We start from the raw sequence: 25208 nt of genomic DNA, 5'->3' as shown, positions 1-25208 counted from the left end.
GTCTCAATAAACTTACGTGAAATTTCCCGTCTGTGTCAATTGTTGAATCCTCTTAGCCTTTTGGATATAGTGGCTGACAATCGTTTTCATAATTAATGACAGTCATAGAAGTACTCTCCAAGTCAAGCAATGTTTCTTGCCTCGTTGCTTGATATAGTTTCAATGGTCAAAGGCAGATGGTGGCAGCGTATTTAATCTCTGTGTTAGCATTTCCTTATTGGCAGTGTACCTTTGGTCCCGGTGTAACCATCATATGTCAGCTCATAACAGTGTTATCAAGTGCAACCGATGAGGAAGTGTTACTCAGGATAAGTAGTGTTTACATTAGTAACCATTTTTTTTGTGTTCCATTATAGTGGTACACTTTAGGGCGGTGTTACAATAGAGTGGTGTTACAATGGTGGCAGCGGTGGTCCAATAAATTGTGGGTGTGTTCACACTTTATTGGAGTCCTGCGCGCCGGCGGCTGCTCAGTTGGCCACGTCGTTGTTTGTTAGTTTAGGCGGGCTCGCGATTTCGTTGCTCGGAGCCACACGTATTTTAAGTGTTATGATTAGTGCGACATACGGGAAACTAGATGAAAAGTTTGGGGTATGCGCGTCGCTCTGAAATCTATGGACAGAAATTAGTTCTCGTTTCCCTTCATAGCTTCTAGGGGTGTACAACCCAGTTATAGGTTGTACAGCAATCTGCAGGCAGGATATGTCATTGTTTCATAGTATTCTGTAGTGTCATGTATTGTAATTCGTGGTTGTATTATGTAGCCTTGTGTTATTCCGTGTATTTTGACATTATATTATCTTTAGTTACTTGTAATTTTCCGGTTCCATTAGGAATTTTTTTATGTCATGCTAGTTTTAAGGCGATTTTTTTGTTTTGGTCTTCCAGCCTTCTGAGGGAGCCTTGCTGGACTGCCTCGGGTGCAGTCGGGATTTGTTTTTTTTCATTGATACTTTATTGTCATATTAGGATATCGGAATCGTATCATGTGTGACGGTATCATTGCTTGTACTTGTGCCAAGGTATTTTTTTTTGTACTTTTGTTTCTTTCATTATACATTTATGTTTTGTTCTTACAGCAGTATAACTGTATAATGTACTTTGCTTCATGTTAATTTAGTTAGCTTACTTTTATCATTATGTCACTGGCAATTTTTTTTTTTTCTTTTAGGGTTAGTTGTGGTATTTTGGATGAGTTAGGATAAGACAAAATTGGGCTTAATTATCATACACCCGATTTTGTCTTAACTCCGGGGAAAGGGAGCTGTAACACCCAGGACCTCCCCCCCCCCCTCAGAGTTCACACCCAGGGAAGCCTTCTCCAAGAGGTCAGCCCAGATGACCTCCGGTTTATCTTGTATATTGATTAAAAATTCCTGGGTTAGTCTTAGTCAGCATAGTTTCAAGTATGTAATATTTCATGCAAGGAAATTAGACTCCAGATTCTTATGTGTAAACATCCCTGGATCTCCCCCTTTTGGCCAGGTCAGAGGTCAGCCATACACGTAATTAATAACTCCTCTCTTGAAGAGTGTATGGTGAATGTCAAACAAGCTTATTGAAATATTTCTTGAGTGTTTGTACACTTTTGGTGGGTAGCAACAGCAGATCTCCCCCTCCCCCCTGTGGGGGTTGTATATAGAGGGCCTGTAGGAACATAGGAAGAGCAGAGTGCGGTACACCGGGATCGAGAGCGGGTCTGTGAAGAACATCTCAGCCCGGGAGAGACAGAGGTCTTAAGGTAATGTGTGTGATCTCTGAGGTTTTGTTCCATGTCCAAATTTCTTAACTTTTTGCCAGTGTTAGAGTAGCATTTATAAGTGGTGATTGACATAATTTGGTCTCAATAAACTTACGTGAAATTTCCCGTCTGTGTCAATTGTTGAATCCTCTTAGCCTTTTGGATATAGTGGCTGACAATCGTTTTCATAATTAATGACAGTCATAGAAGTACTCTCCAAGTCAAGCAATGTTTCTTGCCTCGTTGCTTGATATAGTTTCAATGGTCAAAGGCAGATGGTGGCAGCGTATTTAATCTCTGTGTTAGCATTTCCTTATTGGCAGTGTACCTTTGGTCCCGGTGTAACCATCATATGTCAGCTCATAACAGTGTTATCAAGTGCAACCGATGAGGAAGTGTTACTCAGGATAAGTAGTGTTTACATTAGTAACCATTTTTTTGTGTTCCATTATAGTGGTACACTTTAGGGCGGTGTTACAATAGAGTGGTGTTACAGTGTGTGTGTGTGTGTGTGTGTGTGTGTGTGTGTGTGTGTGTGTGTGTGTGTGTGTGTGTGTGTGTGTGTGTGTGTGTGTGTGTGTGTGTTGTTGTTGAGCTCGCTGGAAGTCAGCAGTGTGTAAGATAGCATTCCCTGATGTCTGTTCCACAGCGTGTTGATGTCCACTTTCTTTACAGCCTCGAATGGCTGTCACTTGTGTGTGATTATCTTTCATGTAGCAACTGTCCAACTTATGAAAGCTGTGAATGTCTAGTTATTCTATGCCTGTTTCCTCTCTGTCCGTCTCTCTGTCTCTCTCTCTCTCTCTCTCTCTCTCTCTCTCTCTCTCTCTCTCTCTCTCTCTCTCTCTCTCTCTCTCTCTCTCTCTCTCTCTCTCTCTCTCTCTCTGTCTCTCTGTCTCTCTCTCTCTCTCTCTCTCTCTCTCTCTCTCTCTCTCTCTCTCTCTCTCTCTCTCTCTCTCTCTCTCTCTCTCTCTCTCTCTCTCTCTCTCTCTCTCTCTCTCTCTCTCTCTCTCTCTCTCTCTCTCTCTCTCTCTCTCTCACCTGGAAGGGAGGGAGAGGCTCTGAAGGCGTCACTTCTCCTGGTTCATCGCTAAGAGAAAGCTTCAAAGCCTTTTCCAGCATCTCCTTCTCTCTCGCCCTCTCCAGTTCCAGCCGCTCCTTCTCCTCTTTAGATTCTGCCATCGCCCTTTCCATGTCCCTCGTCTCTGCATCCATTCCTTCCTGGAGCGCTTGGTGTTCTTCCAGGGACTTCCTGGAAGAGAGATTCTGATGTTCAATGGCTGTCCTAAGAACAGGGGGAGATTACGAAGACAGACAGATTCTTAGAACAGGCAAGATCCGAGATCGTTCCAGGTCTCTAAGAGATGAAGGAAAAGGCTTTGCATGTGTTGAGAGAATTGTTGCAAGTGGTTTCTTGAGTCTTGGGAATGTTGGTCTTGTATTTGGTATTCAATAGAAGGAATATATACTTAATACTATCGAACTCTGGAAGGTTATTAAGGCCTATTAAACTCTGGATGGTTAATAGGGCCTCTATATCAACCTCTGAAGGGTTATTAATATCTATGAACCTCTGGAGGGTTATTAAGACCTATGGCCTTAATAACTGGAGGGTTACTAAGACCTATTAACCTCTGGTGGGTTGTTAGGGTCTATCAACCTCTGGAGGGTTATTCAGGCCCATCAACCTCTGGAGGGTTATTAAGACCACCACAACAGTATACTGACCAACCAGCATGTATACTTTAATCCTGGACATTGTCCAGGACTTAAGTCTATTCTCAGTATATAAACACCACGAAGCTGGGGTATACTTCTCAGTTTATATACACCCAGAAGCTGGTACTACACCTCTCAGTGTATCTTCCCCAGTTTCTAGTTCTTTGTCTTCTTTACATAAAGAAATATACCATACTAAATGAGTTAAAACAAGGGTGCAAATAAGAGGCAGCCTACTGATGACGTGACAGAGGATTAAGTAAGAGAATCAGAGGCTTCAACCGGCATATACGAGAAGGGCATTCTCCTTTTTTAAACATTATTTTTTTTTCAAGAAAAAAACAATTCCCCAGTTTGAAAAGTTTTGCTGATTTTTTTCCCAGAGATGAAACTGGAAACTTTTCAAGAATTTTACCACCAAAAAACGTAACCAAAAATGAGGAAGATTTCAAACAAAAGATGAGATGAAAATATTAAATATATATATACGAACCAATCAAAACAAATTACGGATGTATATATATATATATATATATATATATATATATATATATATATATATATATATATATATATATATATATATATATATATATATATATATATATATATATATATATATATATATATTATTAAATATGACCGAAAAAGTAAGATTAATAATTCTAACACGAATTTTCTCAATCTTTCGTACGTTTCTTTTCACTGTTGGAGGTAAATCAAAAATCAATTCTCCAAAATTCATTTTCATTTCTAGTCTGACGCGACACGAGCGCGTTTCGTAAAACTTATTACATTTTCAAAGACTTTAGTTTACAAATACACAACTGAATAGAACTTACACACCTCCGACTTTGTTTATATATGCAAACACTACGGAGGAAAGGGTCCTGAAAGATATTGTTAATAGAAACGTTATCCCTACAGACAAAAATCAGAGGATACAACTGACGATTTACTATAAAACCAGAAAAACGGCCAACCTACTCATGAGAAACTCTCCAGACACAAAACAGAACGCTTTAAAAGAGACTAACGTCGTCTATGCCTTCAAATGCCCTCTTGGGGACTGTAAGCTCCAAAAAAACCAGTATATAGGCAAGACAACAACATCTCTTTCTAGGCGTTTAACGATGCATAAGCAACAGGGCTCCATTAAGGAACATATAATCTCTTCCCACAACCAAACCATCGCCAGAGAAATCCTAGTAAACAACACAGAAATCATCGATAGATACAGCGATAGCAGGCGGCTTGACGTTTGCGAGGCACTACACATCAAGAAGTCAACACCAGCAATCAACAGCCAATTAATGCACAACTATATTCTACCCACCTCAAGACTCCGCTCCAATATAGAAGCATCAAGAAATATGGACCAATAGGCTTTCTACAAACACTTCTATTCAATACCCATTGTTTCGTGTTCTGTCTTGTGTTGATGAAATTAATACCCTATTAATGCCCCCTCACTCCATCCTCCTCTCTCAAATGCAGATATAAACAAAGTCGGAAGTGCGTAAGTTCTATTCAGTTGTGTATTTGTAAACTAAAGTCTTTGAAAATGTAATAAGTTTTACGAAACGCGCTCGTGTCGCGTCAGACTAGAAATAAAAATGAATTTTGGAGAATTGATTTTTGATTTACCTCCAACAGTGAAAAGAAATGTACGAAAGATTGAGAAAATTCGTGTTAGAATTATTAATCTTACTTTTTCGGTCATATTTAATAATATATGTCTACAGGAAAGACTGCTACCAAAATATACTAATATATATATATATATATATATATATATATATATATATATATATATATATATATATATATATATATATATATATATATAACTATATTATATATATATATATATATATATATATATATATATATATATATATATTCAGCTGAATATATATATTCAGTTGCATATTGTCCTGGGGACCATTCAGGCTTGTTCGCATATATATATATATATATATATATATATATATATATATATATATATATATATATATATATATATATATATATATATCCTATTAAACATACAAATTACATAAAAAAATATGTAGAATATTTTTTGGGGCGAGATAAAGTTGTAAACACAAACTTACTTTGCAATTTGCTCCAACACTTGCTGGTCTTCCTTGGTGAGGTCACAGGTGCTTGGCGATGCACCACAAGGCATGGAAAGAGAGACAGTAAGCCTTGTGATGGTGGCACTCAGGTGAGGGGTGGCACTCAGGTGAGGGGGGGTGACAGTCCAGGTGGTGGGTGACACTCAGGTGAGCTGGGGTGACAGTCCAGGTGGTGGGTGACACTCAGGTGAGGGTGGGGGTGACAGTCCAGGTGGTGGGTGACACTCAGGTGAGCTGGGGTGACAGTCCAGGTGGTGGGTGACACTCAGGTGAGGGTGGGTGACAGTCCAGGTGGTGGGTGACAGTCCAGGTGGTGGGTGGCACTCAGGTGAGCTGGGGTGACAGTCCAGGTGGTGGGTGACACTCAGATGAGCTGGGGTGACAGTCCAGGTGGTGGGTGACACTCAGGTGAGGGTGGGGGTGACAGTCCAGGTGGTGGGTGACACTCAGGTGAGGGTAGGGGTGACAGTCCAGGTGGGGGGTGACACTCAGGTGAGCTGGGGTGACAGTCCAGGTGGTGGGTGGCACTCAGGTGAGCTGGGGTGACAGTCCAGGTGGTGGGTGACACTCAGGTGAGGGTGGGGATGACACCCAGGTGAGGGTGGAGAGAGAGAGAGAGACAATCCAGGGAAAAGCGTGTGACAATCAGATGAAGGGAAAACAACACTCCAGAGGGGCTTGATAAGGAGTGACAATCAGATACAATTTGAGAAGAGGAAGATAGACCAGGGTGTTGGGCCACTCAGATACGAGAGACAGTCACACGACCCTCGCCAGCTGAGGTGAAGGGTGGTGGGAGGACAGATGGGCAGTTCAGAGAGTACAACATTCAGGTGTGGGAGATATAGCTACCCTCGGGGAGGGGGGGGGAGGGGGGGGGTAATTACAACCTGCCATCGTAAACACCTACAAAATCCAACATAAACTTACCATGTACTAACTTACAAGTCTCAAAGACATTAGGTTCTAAACACTCTTCTTGCGAAGATTTAAAACCAGAAAGTTTATATAATATTAATCTTTCCTTGACGAATTTTTCAATATTTTATAAGTAATTTTATATATTTTCATATAAGTAAAATAGTTATTATTTAATACATACGTTAAACCCAACGTACATCCTTATAGTTTCAAATAGTCAGCTATAAAGCCATAAGCCTCCACCAATTCACCGTACATCCTTATAGTTTCAAATAGTCAGCTATAAAGCCATAAGCCTCCACCAATTCACCGTACATCCTTATAGTTTCAAATAGTCAGCTATAAAGCCATAAGCCTCCACCAATTTAAACACAAAGTATAACAATTTTCATTATAATGATCGCCTAGTTTATAATGACCTAAATTGTCAACGCAAGGTAACCGCAAGGTAACAACTCTTCCCTTTGGCTTAACAAAGCCAAAGGGAAGTCAACCAAAGACTTTTCTTAGTCTTTTTAATGAAAACCTTTGGCTTAACTCCTTCCTTCCCCAGCTTAACATCTTCCTATCTCATCCTATAAAATTTTCCTCTATTGGAGCCAAAACAACATGGAAGCAGAAAGTAATGCTTCACTTCCTTTCAATGTTATGAAGCATATAATTAAGTCACTGCTTGAAACCTCGGTTCAGCAAATAGGGTAAAAAAAAAGAATGCTCTATAATAAAGAAAACTGAGAACAAGACGTTATGTAGAGGGGGAGACTACTCCAGACCAACGAGCTGACTATATGCGTGAATCCACGATAGACCTTGGGCAACGTATCACGTGAGATCGATAACACCAGCCAGAGTTCATACAGAAATCACAATAACGTGATATACGCATCAATGAGAATATTGATCAGTGGTAGAGTATGCGGTGCCCGTCAGCCTCAAAGCCCCAGTGGATTACCACTAGCCAGAGTGGTATACCACTAGCCAGAGTGGTATACCACTAGTCAGAGTGGTATACCACTAGTCAGAGTGGTATACCACTAGTCAGAGTGGTATACCACTAGCCAGAGTGGTATACCACTAGCCAGAGTGGTATACCACTAGCCAGAGTGGTATACCACTAGTCAGAGTTGTATACCACTAGTCAGAGTGGTATACCACTAGTCAGAGTGGTATACCACTAGTCAGAGTGGTATACCACTAGCCAGAGTGGTATACCACTAGCCAGAGTGGTATACCACTAGTCAGAGTTGTATACCACTAGTCAGAGTGGTATACCACTAGTCAGTGGTATACCACTAGTCAGAGTGGTATACCACTAGTCAGAGTGGTATACCACTAGTCAGAGTGGTATACCACTAGTCAGAGTGGTATACCACTAGCCAGAGTGGTATACCACTAGTCAGAGTGGTATACCACTAGTCAGAGTGGTATACCACTAGTCAGAGTGGTATACCACTAGTCAGAGTGGTATACCACTAGTCAGAGTGGTATACCACTAGTCAGAGTGGTATATACCACTATCCAGAGTGGTATTTTAGATGGCTGCCAAGTCATCAGTCTAACACAATATCAATGAATGCACACGTTAACTAATCTAAATACCAAACGCTGTCCTTAACCAACTCGGCCATAGAACAAAAACTATTTAACCCGGGACTCAATTGATTCCCCTGAGGGAGCCTAGAGGTTGGTGCCACAACTAGATTTTATGAGTAGCCCGCCGACACTCTGGCTCATTGATATACTCGCCATTGCGAGTTCTCTGTAGCCTAAAGAGCAGGAGCACTTTGCGCCAAACTGCATTACCCACACGCCAGAGTGTTATCTTCTTGAGGTTATCTTGAGATGATTTCGGGGCTTTTTAGTGTCCCCGCGGCCCGGTCCTCGACCAGGCCTCCACCCCCAGGAAGCAGCCCGTGACAGCTGACTAACTCCCAGGTACCTATTTACTGCTAGGTAACAGGGGCATTCAGGGTGAAAGAAACTTTGCCTATTTGTTTCTGCCTCGTGCGGGAATCGAACCCGCGCCACAGAATTACAAGTCCTGCGCGCTATCCACCAGGCTACGAGGCCCCCTTGGCAAGTGTAGTGTGTAGGCAAGCTACTCAAGAAACTTGGTTGTTGACACCAGCTGGTGCCTCCAGACTCCCTCAGTAGAGTTCAGGGTTGAATAGCTTTCGTCCCATCATGGCTGAGTGGGTTACAACATGTGTCTGGGAGTCATTACAAAGGCTACACAGTCATCATATGGCTCCAAATGCCTTTATCATTGATACATGACACTCTTGTAGTTTCTTTGTTATTTCAGGCATATTGTATGCATACGTAAGAAGGGGAACACCACCTTTTGGAGTCAGTAAGTTGTTGTGGCGGTCCTAATAACCGTCCAGAAGTTGATAGGCTTCTTAAGCCCAAAAGACTTATAGCACGTATTTATATATAACATATTTACCCAACTATATATGAACTGAGCTACACAGATTAATCATATATATATATATATATATATATATATATATATATATATATATATATATATATATATATATATATATATATATATATATATATATCCCAGAAAAGTCGAGAATGAAGCCAACTGCGCTACGAGATCCTAATACTCCCATTAAATGTCGATTTAGCGCAATACAGTTAATGTTAATTACCTTAGAACAGGTGACTTATTAGCAATGTTAACCCTTTATAAGTGAAGTATTTTTCAATAACATAATTTAACCCCAAATGTAAACACATTATAAACAAGGTGATTGAACTACTTAAACTGATAAGTTTTAAGCAAAGCAAGATGACCTTTTGAACAAGATAAGTTGACCAATTAAACAATAGTTAACTATTTAGATTTGGAAATGGATTTTGATCTGTGAGTAAGTTTAATGACCTGATTTGGCTTGATTATCTGTGATATGTTACTAGTTATATGACCTTTGACCTGTAATTTAATGACTATCGCCCTTTGACATGGTGATCTGTAACTGATGACCTCTGACCTGCAACAAGATAACCTCTGACCTGCAACAAGATGACCTGTGACCTGCAACAGGATAACCTCTGACCTGCAACAGGATAACCTCTGACCTGCAACAAGATGACCTGTGACCTGCAACAAGATGACCTCTGACCTGCAACAGGATAACCGCTGACCTGCAACAAGATGACCTCTGACCTGCAACAGGATAACCTCTGACCTGCAACAAGATGACCTCTGACCTGCAACAGGATAACCTCTGACCTGCAACAAGATGACCTCTGACCTGTGACTTGCAACAAGATGACCTGTGACCTGTGACTTGCAACAGGATGACCTCTGACCTGTGACTTACTTGATGACCTGCTCGAGGACCTCCTGCTCGCCCTGTGGCAGGTCGTCACAGGGCATGAAGGACTCTGGGATGATGCCGTAGCGCTGCTGCATGATCTCCAGCGCTTGCAACTGCAGCTCAATGTTCTTCTGAATCATCATCCGCTTGAAGATCTCGTAGTCGTCCGCAGCCCATACTTGCTCAAAGAGTGTCTGGGGAGAGTAGACTATAGTCAGTACTGCTGCTCCTCTACTACTTCTACTATCAGTTATCCCCTGATAAAGGCATAAGTTATCCCCTGATAAAGGCATAAGTTATCCCCTGATAAAGGCATAAGTTATCCCCTGATAAAGGCATAAGTTATCCCCTGATAAAGGCATAAGTTATCCCCTGATAAAGGCATAAGTTATCCCCTGATAAAGGCATAAGTTATCCCCTGATAAAGGCATAAGTTATCCCCGACAAAGATATCACCAGGAGAAGAGGGCCAGACAGGCCCACTCCTCAAGGTCCACTAACCTGGTGGAACGGGGTGTTGATGGCCGCCTTCCCGCAGGCTTCCTCGAACTGCTCCGGGTTGATGCCCATATCTTCCATGTAAGAGCCGAGCATGAAGTCAACCAGGGTCTTGTATTCCTCGTGGATCTTATGGTGGGCGTCGTCGTCCTGGCCGTCTGCCTCGAAGACTGTTCAGAGGTTTGAAATCAGTTTAGTTTAGGTTCGTAATGTTAGGAGCTGATGCTCATATGTCAATAAGGTATGTGATGTTTACATTCATGGCACTTATACCCGGTCTGACGTCACTAGGTTGTCAATAGAGGCTATGAAATCGAACGTGTGTTTACCCTTCCCGCTTAATTAGTCTGCCTCGAGGACTGTTTAGAGAGAGAAGTTAGAATTGAGATCACTTTAGTTTAGGTTCGTAATGTTAAGAGCTGATGCTCATTTGTCTATAAGGTATGTGATGTTTACATTCATGGCACTTATACCCGGTGTGACGTCACTGGGTTGTTGACCAGACCACACACTAGAAATTGAAGGGACGACGACGTTTCGGTCCGTCCTGGACCATTCTCAAGTCGATTGTGACCTGGACCATTCTCACAATCGACTTGAGAATGGTCCAGGACGGACCGAAACGTCGTCGTCCCTTCAATTTCTAGTGTGTGGTCTGGTCAACATACTTCAGCCACGTTATTGTGACTCATCGCCTGTCACTGGGTTGTCAACAAACACCATATGTGGATCAGACGCGTGTTTTCGGGCCTCTCGAACGCTACGTCATATTTTGACGCATAAGTCCCATCAGGCAAAACAAAAAATATGATTTAAAAATCACAGCTGGTCGCAAACTTGATGTGATGTTCCGTTTTCTATTCGTGGCTCCTTGGTTAGACTAGATTCAGAAAACTTAGTACATCATTTCAGTGACGTTGTGAGCGCTGAAGAGGACGGGTTGGGATATCATTTAGAGGTAGGAAAGACCTGGGTAAATACTAGTTTGGTGAGGGTTGTGGCTTTATGGAACAGAACATTGGGGCTGGGGATTGTCAGCCCCAATGAACTCAATATATAGGCAAGACAACAACGTCTCTTTCTCTAGAAGTTAATATACCAGATGTGGGAGCCTCCTGATTGTTTCAAGCGTTGACTAGACATATATATGAATGAGTTTTCGGTAGATATATATTGGAGCTGTCTCGTATAGGTCAATTCCATACGCCATAAATATAAAACCGAAACTGAAAAATAGTACAGACGTTTGCAACAAGAATGGTGCCAGAGCTGAAGGGGTTAAGCTACGAAGACAGACTAATGGAACTAAATCTCACAGCCCCTAGAGGATAGCAGGAGGAGAGGGGGATATGTTCCCAATATACAAGATACTGAGAGGCAATAGACACGGTCCTCAAGGATTGTGGACCGTGTCAGACTGAGAGAACAAGCAGGACAACAGGACACAGCCGGGGAGCCGGTCGGCCGAGCGGACAGCACGCGGGACTTGTGATCCTGTGGTCTTGGGTTCGATCCCAGGCGCCGACGAGAAACAATGGGCAGAGTTTCTTTCACCCTATGCCTCTGTTACCTAGCAGTAAAATAGGTACCTGGGTGTTAGACAGCTGTCACGGGCTGCTTCCTGGGGGTGGAGGTCTGGTCGAGGACCGGGCCGCGGGGACACTAAAAGCCCCGAAATCATCTCAAGATAACCTCAAGATAACAGTTGGGAGCTGGGAACACACAGGTCGAAGGTAAGTAAGGAAATACTTGTACTGTATACAGGTGGAATGCCCTGAAAGAGGAAGTTGTGGGAGCCGCCTCCATCCACAACTCTAAGACCAGATTCGACCAAGAATTTGAAGGTCAGAATAGTTGGGTTGTAAGGATGGTAGGCTGGGGGCCAGGAGCTGCACCTCCCTCACCTACCCCCACAAGACTATTGATCACCTTCTGGTAGATACTTGACTCAGCGGTCTGTTGTGGTCGTCTCACTGTCAGTTGTCTGGCTCACAGTGTTGCCAACACCCCCGTGCACAGAGCAGTATTGCCATCACCTGAATCACAGACTCAATTGGCAACGCTGCCAAGACAACGCCGTCAGTGTTGCCAACAGTCAAGGGACTGACATTGTCCTACACCTGACTGTAGGCCCGGTGTTCCACTACGATATTCACCACATGTATACACAGTATGTATACACACAGTATACATACACACAGTATACATACACACAGTATACATACACACAGTATACATACACACAGTATACATACACACAGTATACATACACACAGTATACATACACACAGTATACATACACACAGTATGTGTAGACAGTGTTTGCACAAATCATTAACAACAGGTCGATATAGTGAGGGGGGCGGACGGTGGTCTTACTCAAGCGCTAGTGAGTCGTGTCAAGAAGAGTGAGCGGTAGATGAGGTTTGAGCTGTAGATGAAGTTTGAGCAGTAGATGAGGTTCAAGCAGTAGATAAGGTTTGAGCGGTAGATAAGGTTTGAGTGGTAGATAAGGTTCTGGGGTGGTCATGAGGAAGATATAAGGTGTATTAAATTGTATGGTGGCTGTTGATAGCAGGTTTGAGTGCTTAGTGTGTCTCAAGGTTTGAGTGCTTAGTGTGTCTCAAGGTTTGAGTGCTTAGTGTGTCTCAAGGTTTGAGTGCTTAGTGTGTCTCAAGGTTTGAGTGCTTAGTGTGTCTCAAGGTTTGAGTGCTTAGTGTGTCTCAAGGTTTGAGTGCTTAGTGTGTCTCAAGGTTTGAGTGCTTAGTGTGTCTCAAGGTTTGAGTGCTTAGTGTGTCTCAAGGTTTGAGTGCTTAGTGTGTCTCAAGGTTTGAGTGCTTAGTGTGTCTCAAGGTTTGAGTGCTTAGTGTGTCTCAAGGTTTGAGTGCTTAGTGTGTCTCAAGGTTTGAGTGCTTAGTGTGTCTCAAGGTTTGAGTGCTTAGTGTGTCTCAAGGTTTGAGTGCTTAGTGTGTAGTACTTGGGCTATGTCAAAACTCTATTTCTTGTCTCTTTCGATTATTTCAGAGTTGTTGGTGAGAATATCTCAAGCGATGGTCAGACTGGGTGTAGAAACAGAGTGATCTTTCATAGAGGCTCGTTGTTTGTGCATTATCACACACCTTGATGGAGATGTGGTTGTCTTGTCTATATATTGAGATCATTAGGACTGACCGTTCCAAAGAATTTAGGGGAATGGACGACATTAGTCTCTTTCGTGTGGGTGAGTTCTTCACGAGTAAGTTAGTTGTCTTCCTCATGTAATAAATGGTGAACTGTATCTCTGAGTTTGTGTTCTTCCGGGAAACCTTGTTTCTGTTTTGTATACCTGGTTGATACCTGGTTGATGGGGTTCTGGGAGTTCTTCTACTCCCCAAGCCCGGCCCGAGGCCAGGCTTGACTTGTGAGAGTTTGGTCCACCAGGCTGTTGCTTGGAGCGGCCCGCAGGCCCACATACCCACCACAGCCCGGTTGGTCCGGCACTCCTTGGAGGAAAGAATCTAGTTTCCTCTTGAAGATGTCCACGGTTGTTCCTGTAATATTTCTGATGCCCGCTGGTAGGACGTTGAACAACCGCGGACCTCTGATGTTCATACAGTGTTCTCTGATTGTGCCTATGGCACCTCTGCTCTTCACTGGTTCTATTCTGCATTTTCTTCCATGTCGTTCACTCCAGTACGTTGTTATTTTACTGTGCAGATTAGGGACCTGTCCCTCCAGTATTTTCCATGTGTGTATATTATTTGGTATCCCTCTCGTCTCCTTTCTAGTGAGTACATTTGGAGAGCTTTGAGACGATCCCAATAATTTAGGTGTTTTATCTCGTCTATGCGTGCCGTATATGTTCTCTGTATTCCCTCTATTTCAGCAATCTCTCCTGCTCTGAAGGGGGAAGTGAGTACTGAGAAGTACTCAAGACGGGATAACACAAGTGCCTTGAAGAGTACAACCATTGTGATGGGATCCCGGGAGTGGAAGGTTCTAGTAATCCATCCTATCATTTTTCTGGCTGACGCAATACTTGCTTGGTTATGCTCCCTAAACGTTAGGTCGTCGGACATCATTATTCCCAAATCCTTGACATGCTGTTTTCCTACTATGGGCAGATTCGATTGTGTTTTGTACCCTGTATTATATTTAAGATCCTCATTTTTGGCGCATCTGAATACCTGGAATTTATCACCGTTAAACATCATGTTATTTTCTGCTGCCCAATCGAAAACTTTGTTAATACCTGCTTGTAGTTTTTCAATGTCTTCAGCAGAGGTAATTTTCATGTTGCTTTTTGTATCATCTGCAACGGATGACACGAAACTGTGACTTGTGTTTTTCTCTATATCTGATATGAGAATAAGGTAAAGCAGTGGTGCAAGGACTGTACCTTGAGGTACAGAGCTTTTAACTGCGCTCGGACTCAATTTTACTTGATTTACTGTTACTCTTTGTGTTCTGTTCGACAGGAAATTGAGTATCCAGCGTCCTACTTTACCAATTATACCCATTGACCTCATTTTGTGTGCAATCACTCCATGGTCACATTTGTCGAACGCCTTTGCAAAATCTGTGTATACAACATCTGCATTATGTTTTTTCCTCTAATGCCTCAGTGATTTTGTCAACCTGTCCTCCACAACCTGTCCTCCACAACCTGTCCTCCAACAACGTGTCCTACAACAACCTGTTCTCCTACAACCTGTCCTCCTACAACCTGTCCTCCTACAACCTGGCCTCCTACAACCTGTCCTCCTACAACCTGTCCTCCACAACCTGTCCTCCAACAACGTGTCCTACAACAACCTGTTCTCCTACAACCTGTCCTCCTACAACCTGTCCTCCTACAACCTGTCCTCCTACAACCTGTCCTCCTACAACCTGTCCTCCTACAACCTGTCCTCCTACAACCTGTCCTCCTACAACCTGTCCTCCTACAACCTGTCCTCCTACAACCTGTCCTCCTACAACCTGTCCTCCTATAACCTGTCCTACAACCTGTCCTCCTACAACCTGTCCTCCTACAACCTGGCCTCCTACAACCTGTCCTCCTACAACCTGTCCTCCTATAACCTGTCCTACAACCTGTCCTCCTACAACCTGTCCTCCTACAACCTGTCCTCCTACAACCTGTCCTCCTACAACCTGTCCTCCTACAACCTGTCCTCCTACAACCTGTCCTCCTACAACCTGTCCTCCTACAACCTGTCCTCCTATAACCTGTCCTACAACCTGTCCTCCTACAACCTGTCCTCCTACAACCTGTCCTCCTACAACCTGTCCTCCTACAACCTGTCCTCCTACAACCTGTCCTCCTACAACCTGTCCTCCTACAACCTGTCCTCCTACAACCTGTCCTCCTACAACCTGTCCTCCTATAACCTGTCCTACAACCTGTCCTCCTACAACCTGTCCTCCTACAACCTGGCCTCCTACAACCTGTCCTCCTACAACCTGGCCTCCTACAACCTGTCCTCCTACAACCTGTCCTCCTATAACCTGTCCTACAACCTGGCCTCCTACAACCTGTCCTCCTACAACCTGTCCTCCTACAACCTGTCCTCCTACAACCTGTCCTCCTACAACCTGTCCTCCTACAACCTGTCCTCCTACAACCTGTCCTCCTACAACCTGTCCTCCTATAACCTGTCCTACAACCTGTCCTCCTACAACCTGTCCTCCTACAACCTGTCCTCCTACAACCTGTCCTCCTACAACCTGTCCTCCTACAACCTGTCCTCCTACAACCTGTCCTCCTATAACCTGTCCTACAACCTGTCCTCCTACAACCTGTCCTCCTACAACCTGGCCTCCTACAACCTGTCCTCCTACAACCTGTCCTCCTATAACCTGTCCTACAACCTGTCCTCCTACAACCTGTCCTCCTACAACCTGGCCTCCTACAACCTGTCCTCCTACAACCTGGCCTCCTACAACCTGTCCTCCTACAACCTGGCCTCCTACAACCTGTCCTCCTACAACCTGTCCTCCTATAACCTGTCCTACAACCTGTCCTCCTACAACCTGTCCTCCTACAACCTGTCCTCCTACAACCTGTCCTCCTACAACCTGTCCTCCTACAACCTGTCCTCCTACAACCTGTCCTCCTACAACCTGTCCTCCTACAACCTGTCCTCCTATAACCTGTCCTACAACCTGTCCTCCTACAACCTGTCCTCCTACAACCTGTCCTCCTACAACCTGTCCTCCTACAACCTGTCCTCCTACAACCTGTCCTCCTATAACCTGTCCTACAACCTGTCCTCCTATAACCTGTCCTACAACCTGTCCTCCTACAACCTGTCCTCCTACAACCTGGCCTCCTCATCTCAGGTTGTTATAAGAGCCTGTAAGTATATATTTCGAAATGTCAAGAAAAAAGAATTAAACAGAATCCCTTATGAAGTCTACAGATTCCTTCGGAGACTTGCGGCTTGAAGCTGTCTCCATACTGTCATGTGCTCTCAGTCATTGAAGCTGTCTCCATACGTGTCATGTGCTCTCAGTCTTGAAGCTGTCTCCATACGTGTCATGTGCTCACAGTCATTGAAGCTGTCTCCATACGTGTCATGTGCTCACAGTCATTGAAGCTGTCTCCATATATGTCACGTGCTCTCAGTCTTGAAGCTGTCTCCATACGTGTCATGTGCTCACAGTCATTGAAGCTGTCTCCATACTGTCATGTGCTCTCAGTCATTGAAGCTGTCTCTATACTGTCATGTGCTCTCAGTCCTTGAAGCTGTCTCCATACTGTCATGTGCTCTCAGTCTTGAAGCTGTCTCCATAGGTGTCATGTGCTCACAGTCTTGAAGCTGTCTCCATACGTGTCACGTGCTCTCAGTCATTGAAGCTGTCTCCATACTGTCATGTGCTCACAGTCATTGAAGCTGTCTCCATACGTGTCACGTGTTCTCAGTCTTGAAGCTGTCTCCATACGTGTCATGTGCTCACAGTCATTGAAGCTGTCTCCATACGTGTCACGTGCTCTCAGTCATTGAAGCTGTCTCCATACGTGTCATGTGCTCTCAGTCATTGAAGCTGTCTCCATACATGGCATGTGCTCTCAGTCTTGAATCTGTCTCCAGACGTGTCATGTGCTCACAGTCTTGAAGCTGTCTCCATACGTGTCACGTGCTCTCAGTCTTGAAGCTGTCTCCATACGTGTCATGTGCTCTCAGTCTTGAAGCTGTCTCCATACGTGTCATGTGCTCACAGTCTTGAAGCTGTCTCCATACTGGCATGTGCTCACAGTCATTGAAGCTGTCTCCATACGTGTCATGTGCTCTCAGTCATTGAAGCTGTCTCCATACGTGTCACGTGGTCTCAGTCTTGAAGCTGTCTCCATACGTGTCACGTGCTCTCAGTCTTGAAGCTGTCTCCATACATGTCACGTGGTCTCAGTCTTGAAGTTGTCTCCATACGTGTCATGTGCTCACAGTCTTGAAGCTGTCTCCATACGTGTCACGTGCTCTCAGTCTTGAAGCTGTCTCCATACGTGTCACGTGCTCTCAGTCTTGAAGCTGTCTCCATACGTGTCACGTGCTCTCAGTCTTGAAGCTGTCTCCATACGTGTCATGTGCTCACAGTCTTGAAGCTGTCTCCATACTGGCATGTGCTCTCAGTCATTGAAGGTGTCTCCATACGTGTCATGTGCTCTCAGTCATTGAAGCTTTCTCCATACGTGTCATGTGCTCTCAGTCATTGAAGCTGTCTCCATACATGTCACGTGCTCACAGTCTTGAAGCTGTCTCCATACATGTCACGTGCTCTCAGTCTTGAAGCTGTCTCCATACATGGCATGTGCTTTCAGTCTTGAAGCTGTCTCCATACATGTCACGTGCTCACAGTCTTGAAGCTGTCTCCATACGTGTCATGTGCTCTCAGTCTTGAAGCTGTCTCCATACATGTCACGTGCTCACAGTCTTGAAGCTGTCTCCATACATGTCACGTGCTCACAGTCTTGAAGCTGTCTCCATACTGTCAGTGTTGAAGCTGTCTCCATACTGTCAGTCTTGAAGCTGTCTCCACACATGTCATGTGCCAGGGTGCCAGGGTGTGTTGACACCAGGTGTGGACCCGTAACTGTGGCGACAAACGCCACACCCATCACAACATTCCTCCATTATTGACCCACACACCTGCAGGGGCCGCATACCTGCTGGCATGGGGGGGTGTGGGGTGTGGGGGGGTTGTGGGGGATTGGGGGGGAGGAGGAGGCGGGGGGTGGGGGTGGGAGGAGGCGGGGGGTGGTGTTGTGTTTTGGTTTTGATCTCCAGCCAATTATAGGATGGGTGTAGAAGCTATAGAGGTTATAGAGAACAATATACAAGCTTACTGAGGGAACACGTACACCTAACCTATCAGTGTATCGACACTGATAGGTGTATATATACTATATACACATATGTCGTACCTAGTAGCCAGAACGCACTTCTCGGCCTACTATGCAAAGCCCGATTTGCCTAATAGGCCGAGTGATTTTCGTTATTTAAAATAAATTGTTTACAAAGGGTTAAATTTAATTTTTATTATTTTATTAAATTAGGAAGATAAAGTACTGACTTAGTTATCTTAGTTTATTTTAGGTTAAGATAGGTTAGGTAAGGTTAGGTTAGGTTAGGTAAGGTTAGGTAAGGTTAGGTTAGGTTAGGTTAGGTTAGGTTAGGTAAGGTTAGGTTAGGTTAGGTAAGGTTAGGTTAGGTTAGGTTAGGTTAGGTTAGGTTAGGTAAGGTTAGGTTAGGTTAGGTTAGGTTAGGTTAGGTTAGGTTAGGTAAGGTTAGGTTAGGTTAGGTTAGGTTAGGTTAGGTAAGGTTAGGTTAGGTTAGGTTAGGTTAGGTTAGGTTAGGTTAGGTTAGGTAAGGTTAGGTTAGGTTAGGTTAGGTTAGGTTAGGTAAGGTTAGGTTAGGTTAGGTTAGGTTAGGTTAGGTAAGGTTAGGTTAGGTTAGGTTAGGTAAGGTTAGGTTAGGTTAGGTTAGGTTAGGTTAGGTTAGGTTAGGTAAGGTTAGGTAAGGTTAGGTTAGGTTAGGTTAGGTTAGGTAAGGTTAGGTTAGGTTAGGTTAGGTTAGGTTAGGTTAGGTTAGGTTAGGTTAGGTAAGGTAAGGTTAGGTTAGGTTAGGTTATGTTAGTTTATTTTAGGTTAAGATAGGTTAGGTTAGGTTAGGTAAGGTTAGGTAAGGTTAGGTTAGGTTAGGTAAGGTTAGGTTAGGTAAGGTTAGGTTAGGTTAGGTTAGGTAAGGTTAGGTTAGGTTAGGTTAGGTTAGGTAAGGTTAGGTTAGGTTAGGTAAGGTTAGGTTAGGTTAGGTTAGGTTAGGTTAGGTTAGGTAAGGTTAGGTTAGGTTAGGTTAGGTTAGGTTAGGTTAGGTTAGGTAAGATAGGTTAGGTTAGGTTAGGTTAGGTTAGGTTAGGTTAGGTTAGGTTAGGTTAGGTAAGGTTAGGTTAGGTTAGGTTAGGTTAGGTTAGGTTAGGTTAGGTTAGGTAAGGTTAGGTAAGGTTAGGTTAGGTTAGGTTAGGTTAGGTTAGGTTAGGTAAGGTAAGGTTAGGTTAGGTTAGGTTATGTTAGTTTATTTTAGGTTAAGATAGGTTAGGTTAGGTTAGGTAAGGTTAGGTAAGGTTAGGTTAGGTTAGGTAAGGTTAGGTTAGGTAAGGTTAGGTTAGGTTAGGTTAGGTAAGGTTAGGTTAGGTTAGGTTAGGTTAGGTAAGGTTAGGTTAGGTTAGGTAAGGTTAGGTTAGGTTAGGTTAGGTTAGGTTAGGTAAGGTTAGGTTAGGTTAGGTTAGGTTAGGTTAGGTTAGGTTAGGTAAGATAGGTTAGGTTAGGTTAGGTTAGGTTAGGTTAGGTTAGGTTAGGTTAGGTAAGGTTAGGTTAGGTTAGGTTAGGTTAGGTTAGGTTAGGTTAGGTTAGGTTAGGTTAGGTAAGGTTAGGTAAGGTTAGGTTAGGTTAGGTAAGGTTAGGTTAAGATAGGTTAGGTTAGGTTAGGTTAGGTAAGGTTAGGTAAGGTAAGGTTAGGTTAGGTTAGGTTAGGTTAGGTTAGGTAAGGTAAGGTTAGGTTAGGTTCGGTTCGGTCAAATAACTACGTTACTTTTAACTCCAATAAAAAAATAATTCATACATAATGAAATGGATAGCTTTATCATTTCATAAGAAAAAAATAGAGAAAATATATAAATTCAGGAAAGCTTGGCTTATTAGGGAAATCGGGCCTTGCATAGTAAGCTGAGTACTGTGTTCTGGCTACTAGGTACAACACATATATATATATGTATATACGTAAAAATGTAAATATGTATGTACGTAAACATATATATATATATATATATATATATATATATATATATATATATATATATATATATATATATATATATATATATATATATATATATATATATATATATATATATATATATATATATATATATATATATATATATGCGAACAAGCCTGAATGGTCCCCAGAACTATATGCAACTGAAAACTCACACCCCAGAAGTGACTCGAACCCATACTGCCAGGAGCACTCTGCTGGCGTACAGAATCCCTTAACCGCTCGACCATCACGACCGGACAAAAGAGGATGGCAGCCGAGGCTATTTCCATCCCCACGCCGGCACTCGGTTGGTAATCTTGGGCATTATATTTTACCAAATCACCTCATTCTTTGGAGCACACGTGAGGAACAGAAATGCAAACAAACCTGAATGGTCCCCAGGACTATATGCAACTGAAAACTCACACCCCAGAAGTGACTCGAACCTGTGAAAGTGACTGTGAGTTTTCAGTTGCATATAGTCCTGGGGATCATTCAGGCTTGTTCGCATTTGTGTTCCTCACGTGTGCCCCAAAGAATGAGGTGATTTGATAAAATACCCTGCCCAAGATTACCAACCGAGTGCCGGCGGGGGGATGGAAATAGCCTCGGCTATCATCCTCTTTTGTCCGGTCGTGTTGGTCGAGCGGTTTAGGGATCCTGTACGCCAGCAGTGTGCTCCTGGCAGTATGGGTTCGAGTCACTTCTGGGGTGTGAGTTTTCAGTGTTATACACACACACACACACTATATATATATATATATATATATATATATATATATATATATATATATATATATATATATATATATATATATATATATATATACCACAATACTTCTGTTCAAAACCCAACAAGAAAAGATCTTATAAATTATGGCTGTACCTATGACAAGCCGCCGGCTTCCTGTATCCATTAAGTATTCTTAAAATATTGTTGCCCCCTTCGGGTAAATTCAGGTAAATATATAACGTTAGCATTTATATATATATATATATATATATATATATATATATATATATATATATATATATATATATATATATATATATATAATTGTACACAAAACGCGCTTGGTCAATGTTATCTCTCTTATTTTTTTATGAAGCTTAGGTATACACAACAATGTGCAATGAGGCTAGGTCGAGGACCGGGCCGCGGGGTCGGTAAGCCCCAAAATCCTCTCAAGATAACCAAGATACCCTATCCTGTGTGAAAGATTACACAGTGTAGATCATAAACTAGCAATAAGTTCATCTAATATGCCCATCTCACAGGATGGTTAGTCATACATGGATTCAGGCGAGAAATTACCAGCCTCAATACAAAAACAAATCAACTCTGACTAAAAATCAGGAGAGGGAATAATATGTTAGGCTAATATGTATTAGCCCCCACTAGCACAATCTGGGCACAGCACAAGAATATCTTCCAATATTACTGAGTGTATGAAGTAATTACAGAGCTCAAAGTACCTCATACCATTTGGTCTGAAGTCACTGATAACAGGGCAGTCACAGATATAGTGTTGGAGAGTATGTCCCAGCTCTTGTTCATAATTTACAATTTACATTTACAATTGGTATCTTCACCATTGAAGGGATTCATTACCTGTAGCCACCTGCCATAGATATAGATATCCCAGCCTAGTTCTGGCTATTACAATGTCCCACTGTCTGGTGGATGTTTTATGCTGCCCGTATATGTAATTCTCGGTTGTAAACATGTCATGGCTCTTTATACTCGTGCTTTCTGGCCATTATGTCAGTGACTGATCTTCTGTCTTAACTAATTTCCTGAAATATTGCGCCTTTTTCAACAGAGATTGGAATACCCATCTCCAACTCAATTTCAACCTAATTACATGCAGTTTTAGCTGCCTTGTCTGTGTCATCATGCTGGACAACACCTGTGAGATAGTATCCATACAAATAAAACTCTGAAACTCTTACTCTTTTCATTAATAATGTTGTTTATAATGAATGTTACAACGTTCCTAGTGTCTATTTTGCATGTTGGGTTTTTAAGGTCGTAAACAGCTGACTTTGAATCACAGAAAATTACTCCTCCACTGTTCTTCAGTGCGTTAGTGGCCAGTGGTAGTGCAGCTAAGTCTACATGTTTGGAGCTAAGCCAGTTATTGAAGAAACCTAACCTTACCTAACCTAACCTTACCTAACCTAACCTAACCTAACCTAACCTAACCTAACCTAACCTTACCTAACCTAACCTAACCTAACCTAACCTAACCTTACCTAACCTAACCTAACCTAACCTTACCTAACCTAACCTAACCTAACCTAACCTAACCTTACCTAACCTAACCTAACCTAACCTAACCTAACCTAACCTTACCTAACCTAACCTAACCTAACCTAACCTAACCTTACCTAACCTAACCTAACCTAACCTTACCTAACCTAACCTTACCTAACCTAACCTAACCTAACCTAACCTAACCTAACCTAACCTAACCTAACCTAACCTTACCTAACCTAACCTAACCTAACCTAACCTTACCAAACCGGTTCAGGAGAGGCTATGGCCGCATGGAACCATTTGAATATTGTATATGAGGGAAAATATTATAATTAGAGGAGGCGTTAATCGAGCAAAAACATTTTCAACAACAAAAGGAAAATATTCCCGGCAAAAACGTTTTTCATCATAAACGTTTCATTGCTAGAAAAATAATTTTCGTCTTCCGAACAAATACATACTTTAAAAAAAAACTTTACCTTAACAAAAGTATTAACCACGACAACAACAACAAAAAATTAATGTCAACAAAAAATTATTGAGCAAGCACATTATATGTACCTCAGACAAAATACTTTTTATCACAGCAAAACATTTGCATTAAGAACATTTTACCCAGGGGAGAAAATATACGCACCACAAGCATTTATACTAACAAAAATATTAGTTAAAGAGGATATTTACCCATTCAAAACATTTATCTTTTAAACCATTTTACCATCAAAACAGTTACCCTTCAAAATATTTACTCTTCGAACATTTACCCATTCAAAACATTTACCTTTCAAAACAGTTACCCATTAAAACATTTTCCCCACAAAACAGTTACAGATCAAAACATTAACCCATCAAAACATTAACCCATCAAAACGTTTACCCCAACAACAACATTCACACCAGAAAATAACATTTACCCAACAAAAGCATGTTCCACAATAAAGGCAATGACCACATTAGGAACATTTACCTCCCAGCAGCAAGCAATAGCCTCATTCACAAAACATACGCAATAGGCTTCGACAAAATAAAAACAAATGGTGTTTACTTACTGAGTGACTTATGCTCGATGAAGGTAAGCATAGGCACGTTCCAAACAGGCCCTCTGAGGAAGTTAACGAGGCTGTCAAGCACCCAGGAGCCATCTTCTTCACCCATCTTCGACTCCTTCAACTAGTTCTACTCACACACGCACGCAAACTCAACCCTCAAGCACTCAAACACAGTCAAACTCTCCGCTCAGACACACAAACACACACACAGGCAAGCCTTCCTTCAGGTATACAAGGACCGCCCCTGACTGTCTTCACTCTTGGTAAAATCTTGTGGTATTTCCAGTACTGTGTCCTCCTCGCCGGCCTGTGTGTGTGTGTGCGCGTGTGTCTATATCCGACTTGCGAGAGTGTAGGTATATGCACGGAGGGAAGGTGTCCGGGTGTGTGAAGAGCTCTGGAAAGCTTGACTCTGCCCAGCTTGCCTCTGGAAGCTTCACTGGAATCCTGCGCGCGCTGCCTCCCCGTTCACGTGGACTAAGCTGATTGGTTCCCAATTATTTCCGGTTCTGGAACTGGTTTTTTAAGCTTGTAAATGGTGTATATACGTATATACGTACATATATTTTATGTGTATATACGTAATAGGTGCCCTAAGTTCTTTGTATATATAAATTACGAAGCATTTAAGATCGTTAGGCTATTTAGTCATGTATTGATTGCAAATTTCAAATGAATAATTTGGTGTCGAGATGTACATGAAAAAAATGCATTCATCAATTAAAGAGGAATAATAATATTGTTTAGATTCACATAAAGCTTACCATGGAGTTAACTGTATTATATTAATTGTCAAAATGGATACAATAACGTTCCATAATTGACAATTGTCATACCACATCGTTCTCCATTAATATCAACATAATTAGATTATCTCAGCTGAATCTAAATAAAGTGACCTATCGTGCAATACTTTTACTACACAAGAAAATATGATACTTTGATTTTGAGAGCTAATTAATAATCTGTGCGGTAAAAATCAAATGATTTAGAAGAAGCCTGATATATAAGAAGGAAGATATATATATATATATATATATATATATATATATATATATATATATATATATATATAACAATGAAGGTGGCGCGGCGGTTGCCATGACAACGGTGTGTTTGGCTGCCATGAGTATAGATTCCAGTGCAGATATTTGAAGTATTTCTATTGATTTTAATTTCCCCCTTTGCTAGGAACTCTCTCCGAATACAGTTGTTTAAAAGTATCTTTGTCACTAAAAGATACTTGTTATCC

At 42.3% G+C, this 25208-nt stretch overlaps 1 protein-coding gene across 11 annotated transcripts in view; it reads right to left on the bottom strand.

Annotated features, from left to right (window-relative positions):
- The window catches only part of LOC123765447 (cilia- and flagella-associated protein 36), a 29667-nt gene extending 5286 nt beyond the window's left edge, over positions 1–24381 (bottom strand). For all 11 annotated transcript variants that reach the window (XR_011231080.1, XR_011231078.1, XR_011231082.1 and 8 more), the window contains exons 1-4: positions 23957–24381; positions 10359–10525; positions 9861–10051; positions 2783–2993 (exon numbers count right to left, since the gene is read on the bottom strand). Coding sequence is in view for 1 of the 11 variants with exons in the window: in XM_045754026.2 (XP_045609982.1) it covers positions 2783–2993; positions 9861–10051; positions 10359–10525; positions 23957–24062 (675 nt within the window). In the remaining 10 variants the exon portion in view is untranslated. The remainder of the gene's footprint in view (positions 1–2782; positions 2994–9860; positions 10052–10358; positions 10526–23956) is intronic.
- Positions 24382–25208: the final 827 nt, after the last annotated feature.

This window comes from Procambarus clarkii, chromosome 5, assembly GCF_040958095.1.
Source record: "Procambarus clarkii isolate CNS0578487 chromosome 5, FALCON_Pclarkii_2.0, whole genome shotgun sequence".
NCBI lineage: Eukaryota > Metazoa > Arthropoda > Malacostraca > Decapoda > Cambaridae > Procambarus > Procambarus clarkii.
The sequence above is the reverse complement of the archived record's forward strand: the minus strand, read 5'-3'. Positions and strand labels throughout refer to the sequence as shown.